The sequence below is a fragment of the Vicugna pacos genome, chromosome 12, assembly GCF_048564905.1.
Source record: "Vicugna pacos chromosome 12, VicPac4, whole genome shotgun sequence".
Lineage (NCBI taxonomy): Eukaryota > Metazoa > Chordata > Mammalia > Artiodactyla > Camelidae > Vicugna > Vicugna pacos.
The window spans coordinates 9338356-9357606 of record NC_132998.1 but is presented as its reverse complement, the minus strand read 5'-3'; the positions used below and the strand labels follow the sequence as shown (position 1 = coordinate 9357606).

The following is a 19251-nucleotide window of genomic DNA, read 5'->3' as shown; positions in this document are numbered from 1 at the left end:
ATGGAGCTTGGAGCCCAGGAAGACATACAACCCGAAGGGGTTAAGGGAATGGAGTGGGGAACAGAATACACCTTCTTATTCCCTCAGGCCTGCGCCACCTTGTGGCTATTCACAGGAAGTCAGAGACCAAGATCCTTAGAAAAAAGCCCTAGTTCCCCAAATCTCCCTCCTCTTTCAGAAACACATGCGCAACTGCTGGCTGACGTTCGGGGCCCAAATTAAGTATGGAGTGTAAGACCCACATGGTCAAACCACCACTCAGGATCCGTATTTGAAAAGCAACCATTTATTAGAACCAATACAAGAGTATGAAAAGAGGGAAAAGAGGAGGGTGGAAGAGGGGGAGAGAATGAGGTCTGCATCAGATGTCAGTTGTGGAAACACATAAATTGCCTACTTTTAAACATTTACATTTAAAAGGCGAACATATATATATACCACTTATCCTAAAAAAAAAAAATCGAAAGCAGACATGTTTGGCTGAAATAAAACCAAGAAACACAACCAAAACTCCCCCACAAACCAAAAAGGTCCATAGAGAACTCAGTTTCCCATGTTTCCATTCAGAAATCTGGCTACAAAGTGATTTGCTTTGCTCCTCAGGATGGTACAGAGCGCTGAACGAAACCCAGCCTCTTGAGTCTCTTAGATCCCATCCTGTGGGAAGGGGTGGGGAGGCCTATGGGCCATGGGTGAATCAACCCCTGGCTACTCGGCAGGATGTCAGACCATGCTCTCTCCATCCTCCAGGACTCCACAGAACCGCCTGGTGCCGCCAGTGCAGTGAAGAGAGGAGCTGAGTCCACAAAACACCGAGAACCGGAATGTGACCGCGGCAAGGGGCCAGGACCTTGTGCTTTTTCATAGGTTACACATCAGGGCCAAGGAGAGGGAGAGGAGAAAGAGCCCTATTGGGAAGAGGAGCTGGCTGAGCCCCTAAACTGAGATGGAGAGTAAGGCTCTTGAGCCCACACCTGGGCAAATAGAAATAGTGTCCAAAGTTTTCCCAAACCACAGGGGAAAAAAAGGTCAAAGTCAGGAAAGTTTAGACTGTGGACACTGAGAAAGAGATGACAGATGCTGAACACAGTGAATTGGATGAAGCTTTCAGGAGTATCAATGCCCAATTCTGAATGTTAAACATATCGCTAGAAAAAAAAATTTCCAATGTGGCTCTTTTTCGGTGGGGGATAAAGGAAGTGGTTATGTTTACTGAACCAGCTGGTTCCTATAGGGAGGTGGAGGCGGAGGCTCAGGTACAGATGCCACGAAGGGGTGAAGTGACCCAGCTGTCCTGGGATCAGTTCAGGGAGCAACAAGCAATGATACAAATCAAACCCACTGTGTGCGCTTTGCTCCTGCGACAGCCCAAGTCTGTTCCAAGCCCGTGGGGTATGGGACCTTAATTCCCAACCTGCAGAGAAACAAGCAGAGCATCCCAGATTCCCTAATCCAATGCTCTTGGGTCTCAAACGGCCTCTCTTTGTGGATGCAAGACATAGAAAATACTAAGTGCCTCCCCCTATAACATCTTAAGTAAATCTGGACTATTAAGACTCCAACATTCACGAAAACACTGTCAACATCTGAACTAGCAGCTTTGATGAGGGGTGGGGGGCAGAAAACTTGCCGAGGTCACTAAGGAGTTCCAACCTTGGGACAGCTCAGTGAGGACAAAAGCCTATGGTAGGCCTAGACTTCGGCTCAAGGCATCCTCCGTTGAGGACCCTAAAGTATTCTATCAACTTTGATTTACAATGCCTCACAACACCCCTGTGAGGTAGGTCAGTATTATTACCCCCATTTGACAGATGGGGAACTGAGGCATTGAAAGGAGTGACTTGCCCAAGGTCAGCCATTATGAATCAATTGAGGAGGTTGGCACACATAGTCAGCATCCACTCCATTCTTATTCCACGCCCTGGAGCATTTCACTTCTTAGAGTGCACTTGGGAACAAAAGGAAGTCAGTAGGCACACCTCCCTCTGCAAACTAGATGAACTCAATCAACCCACAACTATTAACTGATGGCCTATTACCTTACCTAGCATAATGCAAAGAAACTTGGAGAAGAAACAAACCGCTTCTGAAAGTCATCTGTTAATGGATGTTTTGAAAATAAAATTACATTTTAAACGTTAAGGGCATGAATTCTCTTGTAAAGAAATACTTTATCCTAAGAGGTGAAGGATTAAGTCACACTGATTTCTCAAAGTTCTACACCGACTAACCCAAATTCCTAACATTCAGAACGAAGCAAGACCACACTCAAGCAGAAAGCTAAGAACCATTTCCTCAGCAGTGCTCTGAGCTGCAAGGTCGGTGGGGAAAGGGGTGCAGGGATCTAGCACCACCGAACACCCTCCTGCTGCCGCCTGTCCCTCCCCACAACACTCGGGGGCAGCATCTTTCCAAACTTTCTGCCGCTGTTCCAACTTCAGGAGTTTCAGCAACTTCACAAATAGCTCAAAGTTAAGGATATAAACGATGACATCTACTTTTCCATTCAGGGAGAAGGTGTGAAGTAACTGGTCAGAAGACTCTTGTAATGTTCTTGCCTCCTGCCAGCTACATAACTCTTTAACAAAAGGGCAAAGGAAAAAAACACTCTTTCCCCCTCATTTGGACTTACACTGAATTCTGGTGGAAATTATTATGACCCTTATCCTAACTCTAGAGGGAAAAATCTAAACCCACAGCCAGCCCTGGTTTAGACTCAAATCCTAAAGCTACTAGAAACTGCAAAACACTGACTTGAGCCTTAAAAGTGCTGGACACGACGAAACTGTCTTCTCAGCTCATCTCAAAGACTCTCCGGGCAGGAAGCCCTCCTTTCCTCTGTGCCCTCTTGTAGTAGCCAGAGCAACAAGACCCTATGTACATCAGAAGCTCAAAAAATGATTTATCAACACACACAATACAATGCTCACCAGGAATCCTCACGTTCCAGGAAGGACCAATCATTCCAAGACCTAAATATAACCCTTTTTTCATTGATTGCTGATCACACTGGGTAAGTCCAGGTGACAAGAAAGTTCAAGACTGATTAAAGCAGCAGTGACAGTTCTGGTTCAGTCTGTGTTGGAATTTCTCAAAAAGCATGATGAACAGGCCACTGGGACCTGGGTCAGCTGTGAGGGTCACACCTGCCAATGCCAAGGGACATCTCCAAATTTAAAAAAAAAAAAAAAGAGAAGAGAGAGAGAAGATAAAAAGTTCATTGCATTCAATTTGGCCTAATTTCTTGATAATAGTTTCCTATTAGATTTTCTGATTAATACTGATGGCTCTTACCTAGGGTGTGATAATTAGGTTTTGATCTATTGTGACATTAATGATCACAATCAGTTGGCTTTGAAATTGTCTTAATTAATAGCTCTTCCCTTGTCGGCTGCCTCCAGTGCAGGTTGTCCCCTCCTCCACCACCTTGTTTTAACTCCTTCTCTTACTGACCTCAGAGACAAACAGCACTGGAGGATCACTTTCTGCCCGTAAACCAAGGTTTTAAACTATCTTAAAAGATTTCTCTGACAGGAGCAACATGAGATGACGATAGGTGAAATGAGGATCAGGATAAAAGGCAAAGAAACATGCTTTCAGTGAATAGGAAATATTCCATCTTAGAAAACAACCAAAGCCAAGCACAATGTTAAAGTGACAACGACAAGCTGAAGTAACTCTAAAATAAAAAGACAAGATGAGGTAGTTTAAAATTCAAGAAATCCAGCACAAGCAAAAAGAAACCAGAATGTTTACTATCCAAAAACCCTTCACACTTTAATTTTCCAACACAGTTATTTTAATTCTTGGGAAGTTTGACTTCCAAAGCTAGTCAACTTTCAATTATTCAACTCTCAATTACCCAGGCAGAGAAAAGGACTGTTTTCCTGTGGTCACATGGCCAGAACTAAGATCAGACTGTTTCTTAACAGGGCTAGCCCGCACCCTAGACCTCCCTAGACTGACTGAATCCCAGACTCCAGGGCATGTATATTTCTGGGAGAGGTTTCCACATAACTGAAACAAGTCTCTGCTTAGAAATCACCATCCTACAGTCCTAAAGAAAACTGAACTGCCCAGAATAGATGCCCAGGTGTTACTAGAAGTGTCCCGAGCCTTCACTTTAGCAACTCTTTTGTCACTGGAAAGCATGTTCCTCCTTTATGTTTTAGGCTTCAAGCCAGCCTCATGTAAATTCCTTCAAAAGGGATGAGAAACTGAAAAAGGTGTGAGCAACTCTGATAAAATATCCACGAGGAACACATTTTTACAGAACCTACAATAATGTAACAACACTGCCACACAGTTAATACTTTCCACAACCAAGGATTAACTATACCATTCAATACGCTGTCAAAGAGCCTAAAATAGGGAGCAAAACCAGGGTGTTGTTTTGTTGTCTCAACGTGTTGTTTTCTCTCTCAGTAACAGCATTTCTAACCAACTCTCAGTTATCTTTATTTCCTGGAATCAAACAGGTCCTTGTTGTGGCCCATCTATGGCCAGTTAGTTCAGTTCATCCAAGGTCATACGTCTTTTCTACACATGAACCGTCAATCTCCTACTCTAGGGCCACAAACTATACCAACCAGTTGTCTCTGCCCCAAATCTGAACTGTGTACCCATTTATAGCACTTATTACGCTGAACTATTCATCCCACACCAGTATGGAAATTAAGGTTAGGGACTACATCTTTTTAAACTTTGTTGAATGAAATGGACGCCAACGTACACTAACGTGGCTGGAATATAGGTGGCTCAATAGAAAGCCATCATGATTAACTGGGTTGGGGGGGCACCCAATTTTGAGCATATGTTCTTGGGTGCAAGACATGTAACATCTGTTTTTGAAAATATAATTTTTTTTGAAACATAACTTTTATGATTAGTTATGCAAGAAGTAGAGCCAAAATGAAACTGGAAAACACCAGGTCCAGTCCTTTCCTCTCTCCACCTTGCAGCAGGTATGCTTGCTTGGTGATCTGATTACAAAGGTACAGACTTCAACACTAAAAATTTTCACTCTAAAAACCTAAACCAAAAGGATGGAGTCATGGTTGCAAAATGAGCTTTTCCTTTGACCTAATTTGTGAGAAACAATTTCCACATGTCCAATCTAGTGACATAACCCTTCCTGGGGTTCTCATGTTGTTGCACACTAGCATTTTAGGCCCTCAAATTTGAACCCTAAGGGCAACGACAATCTCTCACTCCCCAGCCCAAAGAGATTCCTCTGACTCCTCGCTGTACCTTAAGTGAACTGGGCAAAAACAGACCCAAGAAAATCACAAGATGAAAATCACAAGCATTTCCCTCAAGGCCCTAGGATTTGGCCTGAAGATAAGGGAAATGGACCGCAGGGAGGCCACGGCACAGGAACGAAGAGTTAAGAATAACCTACAATTGCCCAAAGTACAGGAACAGGCCCAACTTTTCATCAACAACAGTAGTACAGACATACGGCTGGGGGAGAGCCGAGGACCATCTAGACTTTCGAATGTTAAGGAACACCACAGGTCCAAATGCTCCCTTGAGCAGACAAAAACCGGACTGCAGGAGGGAAAATGATACAGACCTCTCCAGGTTAAAAATGGTGCTTCCATCAGGGCTGACGTTCTCGAACAGCTGATCTTAACGTGAGGCCATCTGCCCAGTCCAGGGCTTGGAAAAGCAGCTATGCTGACCTTGGTAGACTCTGCTGGTCAAAGCTCTGCTACAGTCTGTGGAAGGTGAAATCCCTGAATGCTGATTACAGTAAGGAAGAAAAATTCAGCACTAGAAAGATGTTTTGAAAGAGGGCTTAAAACAGGAAAAAATAAACTGTGAGCACCTGAGACCTAGATGTTTAAGAGTGCTTAGCTCAGGACTCCTAACTCTTCTGAGAGGAGACAGCCCTGTGAAAACAGGTTCCTGCTTGAGGTTGCAACTCTCCAAGGGCCCAGACAGCTACTCAGCACTGACAAATGCTGGAGGCGCAGGCAGGTATCTGGTTTCCTTTCTGCTGAGGGCTGAGATCAGTATTGGCTGCTGGCTCCCCCCATTCCTGCAGAAGTCACTGTGGGTAGGCAGGGGTAGAACAGGTTGTTTGGACAGCACTAAATACAAGACCATGATTCAGTAAACTGTGGACAGAAAAAGATGAATGGAGTGAAATACTAAAGGGGTGGTGAGTAGCAGTAGATATTGGGGTTATTTTGCTAAAAGAAATCAGATCGTGATGAATGTCTTAAATATTACCTATATCCCAGGCAACCACGTGTCCCAGGTTTCTCAGGACCAATCTCAGTACCAAATAACTGTTGCAATCTTTGTCCACATGCTCGATTTGGGCTCCAAAAATATGACGGCCATAGTCTGCTTACATGCCTACTGCTCCTGGGGGACACACTGGCTATGTGGACACACCTGCAAACTGAGAGACCTAGTTCACCTCCTCGGGGGCTCTGGACCACTTCTGTCCTAGTCTGTATACCCTAACTGATATCCTTAGTTACTTGTATGAAAAATCTCTTTCCTGACCAACCTTTCTTTCTTTCAGATGCCCATCAGATTAAGCACCAACAACTGTCAATTATCCAACACTTGATCTAGGCCTTTAATTCCTTCAGAGAGTTAAGGAAGATGGAGATAAAACTCCTACCCACTTGAGGTATGGGTTATGAGTTCTCACCCAATCACATTACCATTCAGAAGGATTTTCCTGGATGGCTGAAACCAAAAGCTTCATTGTTCCAGTCTGTCATGTCACTGCAGCAACAGCTGTCTTCTCAACTGTGCACTATAATTTTTGACATAATTTATACAAGCACACAAAATTCAATCAGCAGCTGAGCAGGGAAGCAATGTTAACAAATGCTATGAATGGGTATATGATTTGCATATTATTCGGCTCATCTGCGGACTGGAGCAATCTCTCCATTCCCCTCATTACTCTGAATAATCTAGAAATGGTTGAACGCTCCTCGCCAGACAGCTATGTTTTAAAAATCAGAAGCAACCACAAAAAACAACCTCAATGGCTGGTGAACTCTAGAGTTAAGGCTATTTCAAGCATTTATTCTTTTTCCCTCAGCTTTGGGCTGGGACAAGGATGCTCAAAACCCTGCTATTTCCTTACTTTTAGTCTTAATTCTCTAGCCTCCTTCATCTACAAGGAAAAAAAGGGTGAAGAGAAGTAGGGCGCTTCTTGGGGAACAAAGGCAGAAGGGTATGATTGGAAAAATAACCTCTCAATATAATGGTAACACAGGAAGAAGCCAAAAGGGAACTATTTTGCTCAATTGGAAGAGAAGGTCGTGTCAACATGCTAATATGGGGAGCCTGTCACTCTCTGAGGTGATAGTCTTCCAAATAAATGCATTGAAAAAAAAAAAGATACAACTAAGAGTTTGAGGGTGGAAAAAGGAAAGAGTATTACCACTTCGGGGAATCTTAGTGGCAAATCCAGGAGTCAACAAAGCAGGAAATTTATGATCACAAATGCTATGAATATTTAAAATTGATACTGTGGCCAATGGCTCCCCTCCAAGAATTCCCCACTGAAAATATTGGCATGGAGGGGAAATGGGTTCACTGAGAAGTGTGGGTCAGGTTCAAAGCCTCTTTGGTAACAGGAATGTTTTGGGAGGCCACCAAAGTTGGCAGGGTTGGCGGGTGCCTAGCACCTTGGCACAAGCAAGCACCAGGCTGCCACTCACACCTACATAAACACATAGTCCAAACAGGAGGGGTGGAAGGAAACAGTACAGATATACAGCATGTGACAATAAAGACAATTGTATCCTACCCTATCATCCTCATGTACTAACAGCTAAAAATCTCCACAGTTAATAATCTTGTCATTTTATGACAGACTACACCAACCTGCAGAAGCAGAATTAGGGACTGCTAAAGAAACAAGGCCCAAAGTCCTGGGGCTAAAAGGAGTGCCTTGACAAATCTGAATGTAAAATTTCAAGTCCTCCAAAGGATGGAACTATTATGAGAGGATGGGTGAGGATGAACAACAGAGGGTGGCCCAGAAGACCACACCAGGAACCCTGTATTCTCCTGGGGAGAGCTGAATGAGGTTGGGAAAGCCCCAACAGGTAGGCAGTTGCTATTGGCTTTTTAAAAAGATGGGCAACATCTTTTCCATCCCAACATCTCAACACAAAGGCTAGCTGGTCATCAACATGTTCTAAGAGCCAAAGCAAGAAACCAAAATGAATCATCATTGTAACAAAATCCCCCATCTAAAAAGCGACCAACCTTGAAAAGATCAAGACTCTAAGGTGATTAAAAAGTTCAAACTCATCTTGAGGTCACAAGGGAGCAGAGGGAAGAGAGGAGGGCAAAGGAAAAAACTGTGGGAATTACACACAGTATGTAAATGCCTGGTCTTCACAGAGAGACACTTTTCATGAATCAGACCATCAGTTATGTTACAAGAGAACCAATACCAACATTTCTCCTGTGGAGCACAGTGATAAGCACATTTTTATGGATGTGTTTAAGAGAGAAGGGGATGGGTAGAGGGAGAGGAGGCAGGGAGGTGGATGTATTATGTACAAAGAGAAATGACAAAGACCACCCCCTCCTTTAGCTCTTTGCTGTTTCTTTCTCTTTGTTTTCCGCATCCTCAGGATATGCATGCCACGTCAGTCTCTCTTCATAAAATGCTATCACAATCTGTGGACACTTAACATTAGCTTCTTTCGCAAGAACCAGGTCGGCTTCATCTGTGTCTTTCCTGGAGGGAAAGGGTATGAGACTTAGAACAAGAGGAAGTAAGAGTGAGAGAGTCTGTCCAAATACAGGTTTATGTCATTACATTATGATTTAGCTGACTTGATCTCCTCTTCATCTTGATTTCAAAGAAAAAAGGACCCTAAGAGTGCCACATTTTCCAGAAGTTTAAGTAAATGAATCAAATTATTAGTAAATATCATTTAACTACTACATCAGACAGAAACAGAAGACGTCAGCTAGAATAGATGGAAAACATGGCAGGTTTAATCAAAAGGGTGAAAATTAAACCACTAGATAAATTCTGCTCCCATAATTTTTTACTTGTGTGTATGAGCATGTGAACGAACACACAACCAAACCTACATTCAGCCCTATTGATTATGCATAAATTGCTCAATCCAGTTTCTGGATCATCTGGATCATGAAAGGTTCCTAACCCTCCTCCATCTTGTGGCCTTTTAAACACTCATCCTTTTGGTCAGAACTGTGGATTGGAACAATAAGAAAACAGAAATTTAAGTCAGCAACAGTACTTAGATAAGGGAGGCTGAGGGAGAATGTAAAATCTAGTCACTAAAATGAAATGTAGGAATCAGCTGCAAATTTCTATTACCCAAGTTACGCAGGCTCTATTATAAAGCATAACACCAAGATCTAGCAAGTCCTTTAAACAGAGTTCCAAACCAAGAAAAAAAGATATTTTAAATTAAAATCTCCACTGAGATATGAGCAAAGGCAACTACCTCCTTTTCTAGAAAATGGAGATGTTGAATTCACAGATGTTAATTATTACAATGAGAAGAGGGAAACACACAACTTAGAGCAGACACCCAAATTTGGACTGTGGTGGAGAAAGCTAGTTAAATATGTGAATGTAAATCTTTCCCACCACATGTGTCTGAGTGGGAAAAGCAGTCAATACAGCTACTTACTCCTGACAGAGTATAGTGATTCTTCAAATATAGGCTTCTGGGTAATTTACCAGCAAAACTTCGATCAGATAAAATATTAAACCTCTTGACTATACAACTTTTAAGGTAATTAACTTCCTTCGTGGCAGTGTAGAACGAACCCTCTATTTAGAAAACAAAATTAAATTGTAAGCCCAGAACACATGGAAACAGAGAGGTCGTGAGGGCTTCACCATAAATCACTGTCTTTAAGAAACCAAATTGAGGGGAAGTAACTACGCTTTCCTCTAAGAGCCATTCTCTCTTTACTGGATGAAATAACTTGTGCTTTGGCTAGTACTATTCTTAATGCTTTTTGTTAAGATTATTTTTCTCTTTTAGACATCATTCCGTGGTCTTGGTCCTCAGCGATGGCAGAAAGCCTCACTCAGCTCCTATCCCGTGGCCATAGGCTCATGGTCTGACGGTAAATGATTCAGAACTGTGTAAATAAATGGTTAGCTCACGTTTATACGTTTCCTACCTCAAATCTACCATTTTCTGGTATGTGGGCTAATATAATATAATATAATTTGGCTTAATATCAAAGCTTCAGAATGTCTTAAATCCATTCTGAACCATAATTTCCATTTAATACCAACAGTTGGTATCAGCTAAAAAGATTCCTGACAATCAAAATTCTTAACTGGGGAATACTCAGTCTTCCCTCACTATCTTCCATACAAATTCAAGTCATTGGCACAGAAATCCAATTTCTCTCTCACCATTTCATTAGGAACATTAAATCGCCACAGGAATCTGTCGCCCCAATGATCTTTTCTGGTTCCAATCCTCTCTCAAAGCCCCGAGCGATATCATTGCTCTGCTATAAATAGAAGAGGAAGAAAGGTTACAGCTTGGAGATAAGAATAAAAAACCTCATCATTTCTCAACTCAACAAAGCACAGCCTAAGTTAATATCGCTGGATACCATTTCTGTCACCAATTCATAAAATTCTTAGAACTTAAGAAATACAATACTGGGTCAGTCAGTGACAGTGATGCCAACAGATATTTTTGTAGGAAGATGCAGTTGTCCTTCCAGTATTCCTTCAAAGGATTAGGAGTGGCCCCTAAAACTGTTTAATTTCCCTTAAAATATTCTGAAGTCACCATCTAGGAACTCCTCTAGTCCCCTAATCTAATCTCTTTAATACTATAAATTGACTATCCCTGAATTGCTGTTTCTGTCCATGGTTAAATAAACCAAACCCTTTTTCATTTTATGAACTTCAAATATACCACACCTCAATCTTCATTTTCTTAGACTTTTAGTTCACCTAATACTGATCAATATTTTTAATACTTCTTTTCCCATAATCATCTATACTTATGAAAGAACAGAATTAGAATGATTCAAGGCACTACCATAAAACAGCAAATTTCTTTCGGAGCTCACATACTGTAATACTCACACACTTGAGGAAGGGGCCTTGGTCTGTGCCCCCCACCCCATCCCCTCCCCTGCAAGTGGATGTGTTATTAGCATTAGAGAGCAGAAATGGACAGTGATTTAAAACAAACTGATAATTCTGTAGAGGACTATTCAAACTTGGTCAAATTGCAATTATGCAATCTAGGTAAGGAGCACAGGGTCTGATTCAGATGTGCTGGTACTGGTGAGAGCAAAATGGTGAAATTTTATACAAACTTCGTAATTTTAAAAACCTGACTACGGAAAATAATGCAAGCTTTTCTAGTGGCAACAACAACAAAAGATTTCTAGAATGACTGCTCAAATGAACTAAATCTCTGATGTCTGATTTTCATAATAAAATCTCTTTGATCTGACATTCACCTTGCTTTCTTCTGAGAGATACAAAGCACTCAGGGTCCAGGTGGTCCCCAAAGATACCGGAACCCATTGGGAAGGAAATTCCATGCATGGATCAGGGGACATACAGACTCAAAAACATAGCCTCTTTTGGGGGCGCTTAAAGGGAGGAGGTTCCCAGATGTGCACACAGCTGCTCACAGCTGGAATGCTGGCGCCCAAACTGAGTTGTAAATCATAGCTGGCGGCTGAAAACAGTTTGCCACATAGGGAGGGAAGGGAAGAAAAATGTTCAAGCTGCTGAAAAGGAGCCGAAGCGAGGAAATGCTAAAATCATCACACAGGCAGTAATCTTAAATCAGGCATAATGCCGACTAACAAATTTCTTCTGCAGTGGTCTAAAGCAAGAAATGCAATCCCCTCCTGCACCTTTAAAACATACAATCACCTATCTTCCCAGCTGCCTACCTGACAGCCGCCAGCACTGCTGAGAATGCTGTCAGGGGCCCCAGATAAACATTACAATATAAGGGACATGTGGGGGTGGTTTTCAAGGTCAGCAGCATCAGAACCTGGCCTGGGAATGCAACCCTCTGCACTGGCCAGTGGCTCAAAGCCAGACTGCTCCTGTTTAGAAGGACAGAAACCTTAGGTTGAAGAAATACACACTATTATGTCACAATGGCTACAGAAGTCTTATGCTGTGTTGTTTTCCAGTCTCTTTACTTAGCTAGAAATGAATCAAATGACAAAAGCCAGAATACAAAAGACTAATGAAAGAAAAAAGAAAGAACCAAGTCCTAGCTCCTTAAAGAAGGGAAAGCATTCTCCAATTATTTACCTGTACACTGTGTCATAATGATAGACACCCCTCACCAGAATAGGGCAGTTTTAAAAATAAGATTGCAAAAACTAAAATTAATCAGGGAAACTAATAAGGAGGCAGACAAAAACCTAGAGTGCACTTTCACTGGTAGCCTCCAATCTCCCACTCTTATTTCAATTCTTTTTGGAATTCTTTTTCTCTCTCCATAGAGAGAAAATGGAAGACCAGGAATCACTTGTGTAAGTCTCTATAAAATGCTGATGCCTAGGACCAACCCACAGAAATTTGAATTTAATTGGTCTAGGGTGCGTACCTTGGGGCACTGGAGGGTTTTGATGCACCCTCCTCTCCTCATCCTCTGCTGTGATTCTAATGTGCAGCCAGGGCTGAGAACTAATGCTCTAGAAAGATGGGCACCCAAGGAGAATGAAGATAATAGGGATGCTTATGGCAGTGATGCTAGCAGACTCAAAAGCAGACTTATGTTTTTATTTTATTAAACTTTAAGGGTATGACACATTTTCGGCACAAAAGGCTTCACAACCTTGAAATAAATGAAAGGAATGGAAGCGAGGGGAGTGGAATGAGTATGTGTATTATGTGTACACAGATGGAAACGATACAGATGAAAAAAGAGGCAGTAACAGTGCTCATGGCTAGTTACCTGAGAGCTAAAGATCAGAAGGACTAAAGCAACTGAATCAAACCAAAATTTCATAAACACACTGTCCAAACTGAATAATAAAGGGATTCAAAAGAAAGATGAAAATTAATTAATTTGGAGTATGTAAAAAATAAAAGGATCAGAAGAGAATATACATGCCACTGAACTGTACACTTTAAAATGGTTAATTGTATGTTGTGTGAATTTCACCTCAATTAAAAAAAGGAAATAGAATATAAAGGGTTGAAAATAAGTGCTATCTTTGGAACAAAAGAAAAAAGTGAAGTGGTAAACATTTTAAAGCGCCCTTCTATCCTTAAAAAATTCACCAAAGGCTCATCCTCTCTAAGATAACTTAGCCACCTATTCATGGATAAGGCACAGAGTGGCTGAATGTTTTATAGGGATTTAATTTTGCCACTTTACTACAATTCAGTGGACACATTATGATGTTTCTCACTCAGCCAGGAGAGGGTGCTGTAGGTAATCAACATTATCTCCCTAGGAGCTCTTTTGTTCAACAATTTACCTTGGAACAGAAATAACCAAAATAATGCCTTTTGGCCAGGGGTGAGGGTAGGGGGCAGTGCAGAAGAACAGTTTGTGGGGAAAAGAGGGAAATAAAGCTTACCTCTCTCTTTTTTTTGGATTTGATATCATCAGCACTGTTCGCGAAACTGGATTTCCTCTTGTTACTTTCTGACTTCTCCCTGGGTTTGTTATTTTCACCCTCCTTCATTTTCTTATACTTTTTCATAAACTCGGAAATTAGCTCAGGGCAATCCAAATTTTTCTCAGGCTCCCAAGTATTGTGCTCCCTGGCCAAGAGGAATGGAGAAAAAAAGGAAAGAAATGAGTGGGGGGAAATCCAATGTCTTATTTTAAAGAAGACAAGTAGGCAAAAAGGGAAGAACCTTATGCTTACAGGAGGCAACAAATTTGATCCTAGGAATCTATCCAAGAGAATGAACAACTATATCCCCCATAATAACTTGCACACAATTATTTACAGCAGCATTTTAATAGCCAAAGACAGAAAACAATTTAAATGCCCATCAACTGGTGAATGGATAAACAAAATGTGGTACATCCATACAATGGAATACTATTTAACAACAAAAAGGAACATAATACTAATTAATACATGCTACATGATGGAAGAACCTTAAAAATATTATGCTAAGCGAAAGAAAACAGATACAAAAGACTATACGTTGTCTGATCCCATTTATACGAAACGTCTAGGAAAGACAAATTTTGAAACAGAAAGCAGATCAGTAGTTCCCTGTGGCTGGGGTTTGTGATCAAATACAAATAGCCAAGTTCAGAAGAATTTGGGGAGGATATGGAAATGTTGAAAAACTGGGGTGTGATGATGGTTGCACAACTCTATATATTTACCAAAAATCACTGAACTGTGTATTTCCAATAAATGAACTTTATGGTATATAAATTATACCTCAATAAAGTCAAATATAAATTCTGCTTTGTAAGTACAAAATAAAAGTTATTTCATACTTATAACCATCTATGCAAATCCTGAAGAGAGGATTTCATACTTTTAATCATCTATGCAAATCCTCCAGCTTATACTGTCTTAATGTGTTACTTATATTTTGGAGAAATATCAACAAATTATTGGAAGATTGAAAATAGTTAATTAGAAAAAGCAGTAAAGGCTTAAATCTTTAGAATACAGGCAAACCATGAGAAGGAGAAGACTCAAAAAAGTAGAATCTGGACTGCATTAATTCAATGCTCTGGATTCAAGTCTACTGTCACTAGGTGGTCAAAATACATTTTTATATTAATAAGCAAAAACAAAAAGAAACTAAGTAATTGGGTCTAATTAAACTTGGATCAATGGACTCCTATTATGAGGAAAACAAACAGCTGGTATTCACAAAGTTGTTCTGTGTATTTCTGGCATAGGTTTTAGGAAAGCAAACCATCAACTACACAGTAGCTTACAGAATCAAAGCAAGAAATGTATTTCCATGGGAAAAACTAGACCAGGCATCCTCTCTACTCCTAGCCACTGGCAGAGGTTCTTTGGGTTATATAGTAAGAACTAGCTTTATTTTATTTATTTATTTTTTAAAATGTAGGTACTAGGTATGGAACCCAGGACCTTGTGCATGCTAAGCATGAGCTCTACCACTGAGCTATACCCACCCCAAGAACTAGCTTTATTAAGATACTTCTGTAAATATATCATAGAAGCAGTTTCTATGATTCCTTCATTGATTTAGGAAAAAATGTTTAAATTTATATACTATTCATTTTAGATATTTTATTGCTCCTGTCTTTAAAATAAGGTACCTTTAGAAAGGAACATTTTGAACAATGCCATAATAACTCAAGTAAAAAGAATGATGGAAAAATCTGAGATATTTACTCTAGATTTAAACTTCCTGCAAAAAGGGTTAAGAATGAGACAAAATTTATTTCTAAATCATTTAAGCTAAAACTGAAAACCCTCTCTTTCATAGCACTTCTTCAGGAGGAAGGAAAAAAAAAATTCCTTATACAATAACCTCCCAAATCCACAGACTATACATATAGTTTACTATCCCAGAAGAAATTAAGACACCAAAATCAAGAGACATGCCAACACTGTAGCATAATAAGCAAGTAGATGTGGAGGTAGGAGAGAGTTTCTGTTGCTAGCAAAGAAAGCCAGTCCTCTAATGGGATTATCCCTTTTCCTACCATATTGGTATTGCTATTTCTACGTCAATCAATTTTCACCCAAAAGACAGCATGGTATTATTTTTAAAGAATCTGGGCTTTAGCGCCAAAGAAATCTGATGGCAAATCCTTGTTTCAGCACTTACCAGTTATGTCATCTTTGGCAAACAACTTAACTAATTTCCTCATCTATAAACCGAAAATACCTCTTAAAGGCTGTTACGAGAATTCAAAAAAATGCATAAAGTAGACTCTGATCACTGCCTGGCAAACAGTAGGTACTTAGTGGTAGACAATGCTAAAGGGACAAAATCTGTTCCAGTCTTCAAATGAAACCCTGGGTATTTCTGACAAATGCTTAATCCACCTACCCTAAACCTTTTCTTTCCCTCATTTATCGATGTAAGGTACCAGCACCTCAATTATAGATGCAGTTTTGAAATTTTTCAAAACACTCAACAATTTTCAATGGTGATTCAATGGGCCACATAAATACCCTTACAATCTTTAGGTGTATTTTAATTCCGATTTCACAGTGCTCAAGGTCTCTCAAACTCACAGTTCTCATCTCTAGAGGATGTTGTGATCTTTAGAAAAAAGAGGGCATATTCTGATTGCTGTGCTACCCACATTTAGTGCTCTGTGTGCTGAAAACCCTGCAGTGCATGAACTGTCCCACCTAAAACACCAGCAGTGCTCCGGATGAGAAACCTGATTCACACAGTAGAATAACCTTAAATATATTTCAAAGGCTCCTGGTCATACTTTTGTCCAAAACTACCATCAAAACATTGAATCTTTTATTATATTTAAGTCCCACACTTTAAAACTATGATGTTCAATATGATAACTACCACCTACATTCGGTTAATGAGCACTTGAAATGTGGCTAGTCTAAACTGAGATGTACTATAAAATGTAAAATATACATCAAATTTTGAAGATTTAGCATGAGAAAATAATATAAAATTTCATCGGCAAGTTTTGTATTAATGCTGAAACAGCATTTTCATGTATTGTTGAAATACATTATTAAAATTAATTCCACTTTTCTTTAATATAACCACCTTAAAATTTAAAATTACGTATGTGGTTGGGAAGGTATAGCTCAGTGGTAGAGTGTGTACCTAGCATGTACAAGGTCTTGGGTTCAATCCCCAGTACCTCCGCTAAAAATAAACAAAAACCTAATTACCCCCCACAAAAAAATAAAAATAGAAATAAATGAAATAAATAACTTAGTTAGCCCCTAAATAGATAAATAAAAATAAAATTTACATATGTGGCCTGCATTACATTTCTATTGGACACCACCACTGTAAGGAGCCTAAACCACTTCCTATCCCAGGGGTTCTGAGAAATCTATTCTTTGTTATCAGGCATCCTGGGAAGAGAATTAATGCGAAATGGAGGCAAAATGCCCAACGATTACACAGCTTCACATATATCACCTTTCAAGCTACCTCGCCTATGCTTCAATATGTATCTAGTTCTATTTATTCCAAAGGAAAGAATAATCTACTTTAGCATTTTAGCATGAAGTCAATCACTGCCTAATTATGGGGAGTCAACACTTCAGTATCATTCTTTTTGTTTGTTTATTTGTTTTGGGGGGGACGTAATTAGGTTTCCTTATTTATTTTTAAATGGAGGTACTGGGGATTGAACCCAGGACCTCGCGCATGCTAAAAAAACGCACTCTACCACTGAGCCGTACCCTCCCCCCACTTCAGTATCATTCTTAAAGCTCACTGACTTAAAAAGAGGGATTTTAAGGTCTTTACATAATACTAAAAAAAGATAGATTGATGGATAAAGGGATAGATGGATAGATTAAAATGTTAATTATAGAAACTAGGTGGGGTGTATTTGAGTGTTTACTCAATTTCTTTTGCCTCAGCTGTATATTTGAAAAATTTTAAAATAAATATTGGGGGAACAATGTGGCCTCAGATTTAGTACCTCCTTTAGATGAGTGCTTCATCCTAGGACACTTTTGAGGTCCAAGGATCATTATGGAAAGGTATGGGCTATGAGATCAACTCTGACTTCTTCTGCTTAAACATATGTATTTTAGCTTAATTATATCCAAAATAATATTAACAATAATAGTTTATACTTACACTGAGCTTATGTGTCAGACTACACAGCTACCCAACATCTCTAGGATATACACTATTTCTTACCCTTATCTTACTGAGGAGGAAAAAGATGAAGGAACTTCACTGAAGTCACCATTAAGTGGTGGAGCAAGAATCTGGACCCTAGCAATCTGGCCCTCAGGCTATGCTCCTAACCAGTTCATTTTACTGCCTCTCAAAAGCATTCTCATTAGAATACCTGCTCAAAGAAGGGGGAGACTTTGTTTAGTTTACTGCTCTGTCTTTGAAAAGACAAAGATGGTGATGGCTCATGGGCAAGTAAACCAAAGGTGTCTATGTGCACAGAGTCCCAAAGCCTCAGAGAAGGCACTTACTCGGAAAAGCCTTTCCACTTCAGTAGATACTCCACTTGCCCCTTAACCACACGCCTATCTAGCACCTTCTCCACGACGTACTCCTCCTCATCCTCTGAAGAAGAACTGTCAGCTGTCCGCTTGGTTTTCTTTCCCATGTCTCACGCTGTTCCACCTGAAGGACTAAGGCCACCGGGTTCCTGCAAATGGAAAGGGCAAAATAGTCAGAATCCACGTAAGCAGTTAAAACTTTCTGTCTCTTCTTGATGGGATGTAGGGTATAACACAAAGTCACCATGTACCCTTTTCTTGGGTCTTGAAGCATTCTACAGATGAGACCTAAGAATTTAATCAAAAATGGGTAGATCCCCACTTTACCAACCACAACTTTCTCCTCAGCTAACAGGATGTAAATTATTAGATGGCACAATTATCTAACTCCTCTAATTTCAGACTCCAAAAGACAAGTAGTGGGTGGGATTTTACTCCTGGCTACTCCTGTAACTGTTTACAAGCCAGAAACTCAAAGAGAAATATGGATAATCTTCAGTTAAAAGAACCATGATAGAATTCCTCCAAAGTCAATAAAGTTCTTTATAAAAATTGAAAAAAAAAACAGCCATCAAAATTTAACTTTCCTCTGCTCTGAGCATCTCAAACAGTCTCTTAGGAGCACAAAAAAGGCCTGCTCAGGCATCTTTCACCACATTTTCAGTGACTCGGTACATTTCCCTTAAACAAATTGAGCCTGTTCCTTCAGAGCATCCATCAGCTCACAAAAGCAAGGCTGACATCTCAAACACACTAAGCTTCCTTTTTCATTTAGGATGGGAGGGAGGCAGGGAGGAGAAAAACATTTTTTAGCCCTAAATATCAAAATTAGTCATTGGGTTGGTTCAGTAATTCTTAAGGTTCAATTAATCAAAATATTAAGGAGGTACCTCTCCTCTTAGCTGGAGTTGACTTTGGGCCAAAGGAAGAGGAGGAGGAAAAAGAAGTCTGGTCCCAGACTCACATCAACATGAAGCCTCAAAACACAGAGGAGCCATTCATAGGCCCAAGGAAAGCTGAAGCAAGGCAACACAAATGGAAATTGAGTTAAGCGCAGAAATATGCACAACCAGGGGGTACTCAGCAGAGATTCTAGTTTTTTAAATTCCC

At 40.2% G+C, this 19251-nt stretch overlaps 1 protein-coding gene across 3 annotated transcripts in view; it reads right to left on the bottom strand.

Moving 5' to 3' along the window:
- Nucleotides 1-268: 268 nt before the first annotated feature.
- The window catches only part of CBX5 (chromobox 5), a 33808-nt gene continuing 14825 nt past the window's right edge, over nt 269-19251 (bottom strand). For all 3 annotated transcript variants that reach the window (XM_006203082.4, XM_072972700.1, XM_006203083.4), the window contains exons 2-5: nt 18112-18290; nt 13576-13762; nt 10406-10506; nt 269-8731 (exon numbers count right to left, since the gene is read on the bottom strand). In XM_006203082.4, the coding sequence (XP_006203144.1) occupies nt 8581-8731; nt 10406-10506; nt 13576-13762; nt 18112-18248 (576 nt within the window). In that variant the 5' untranslated portion in view covers nt 18249-18290 and the 3' untranslated portion in view covers nt 269-8580. The remainder of the gene's footprint in view (nt 8732-10405; nt 10507-13575; nt 13763-18111; nt 18291-19251) is intronic.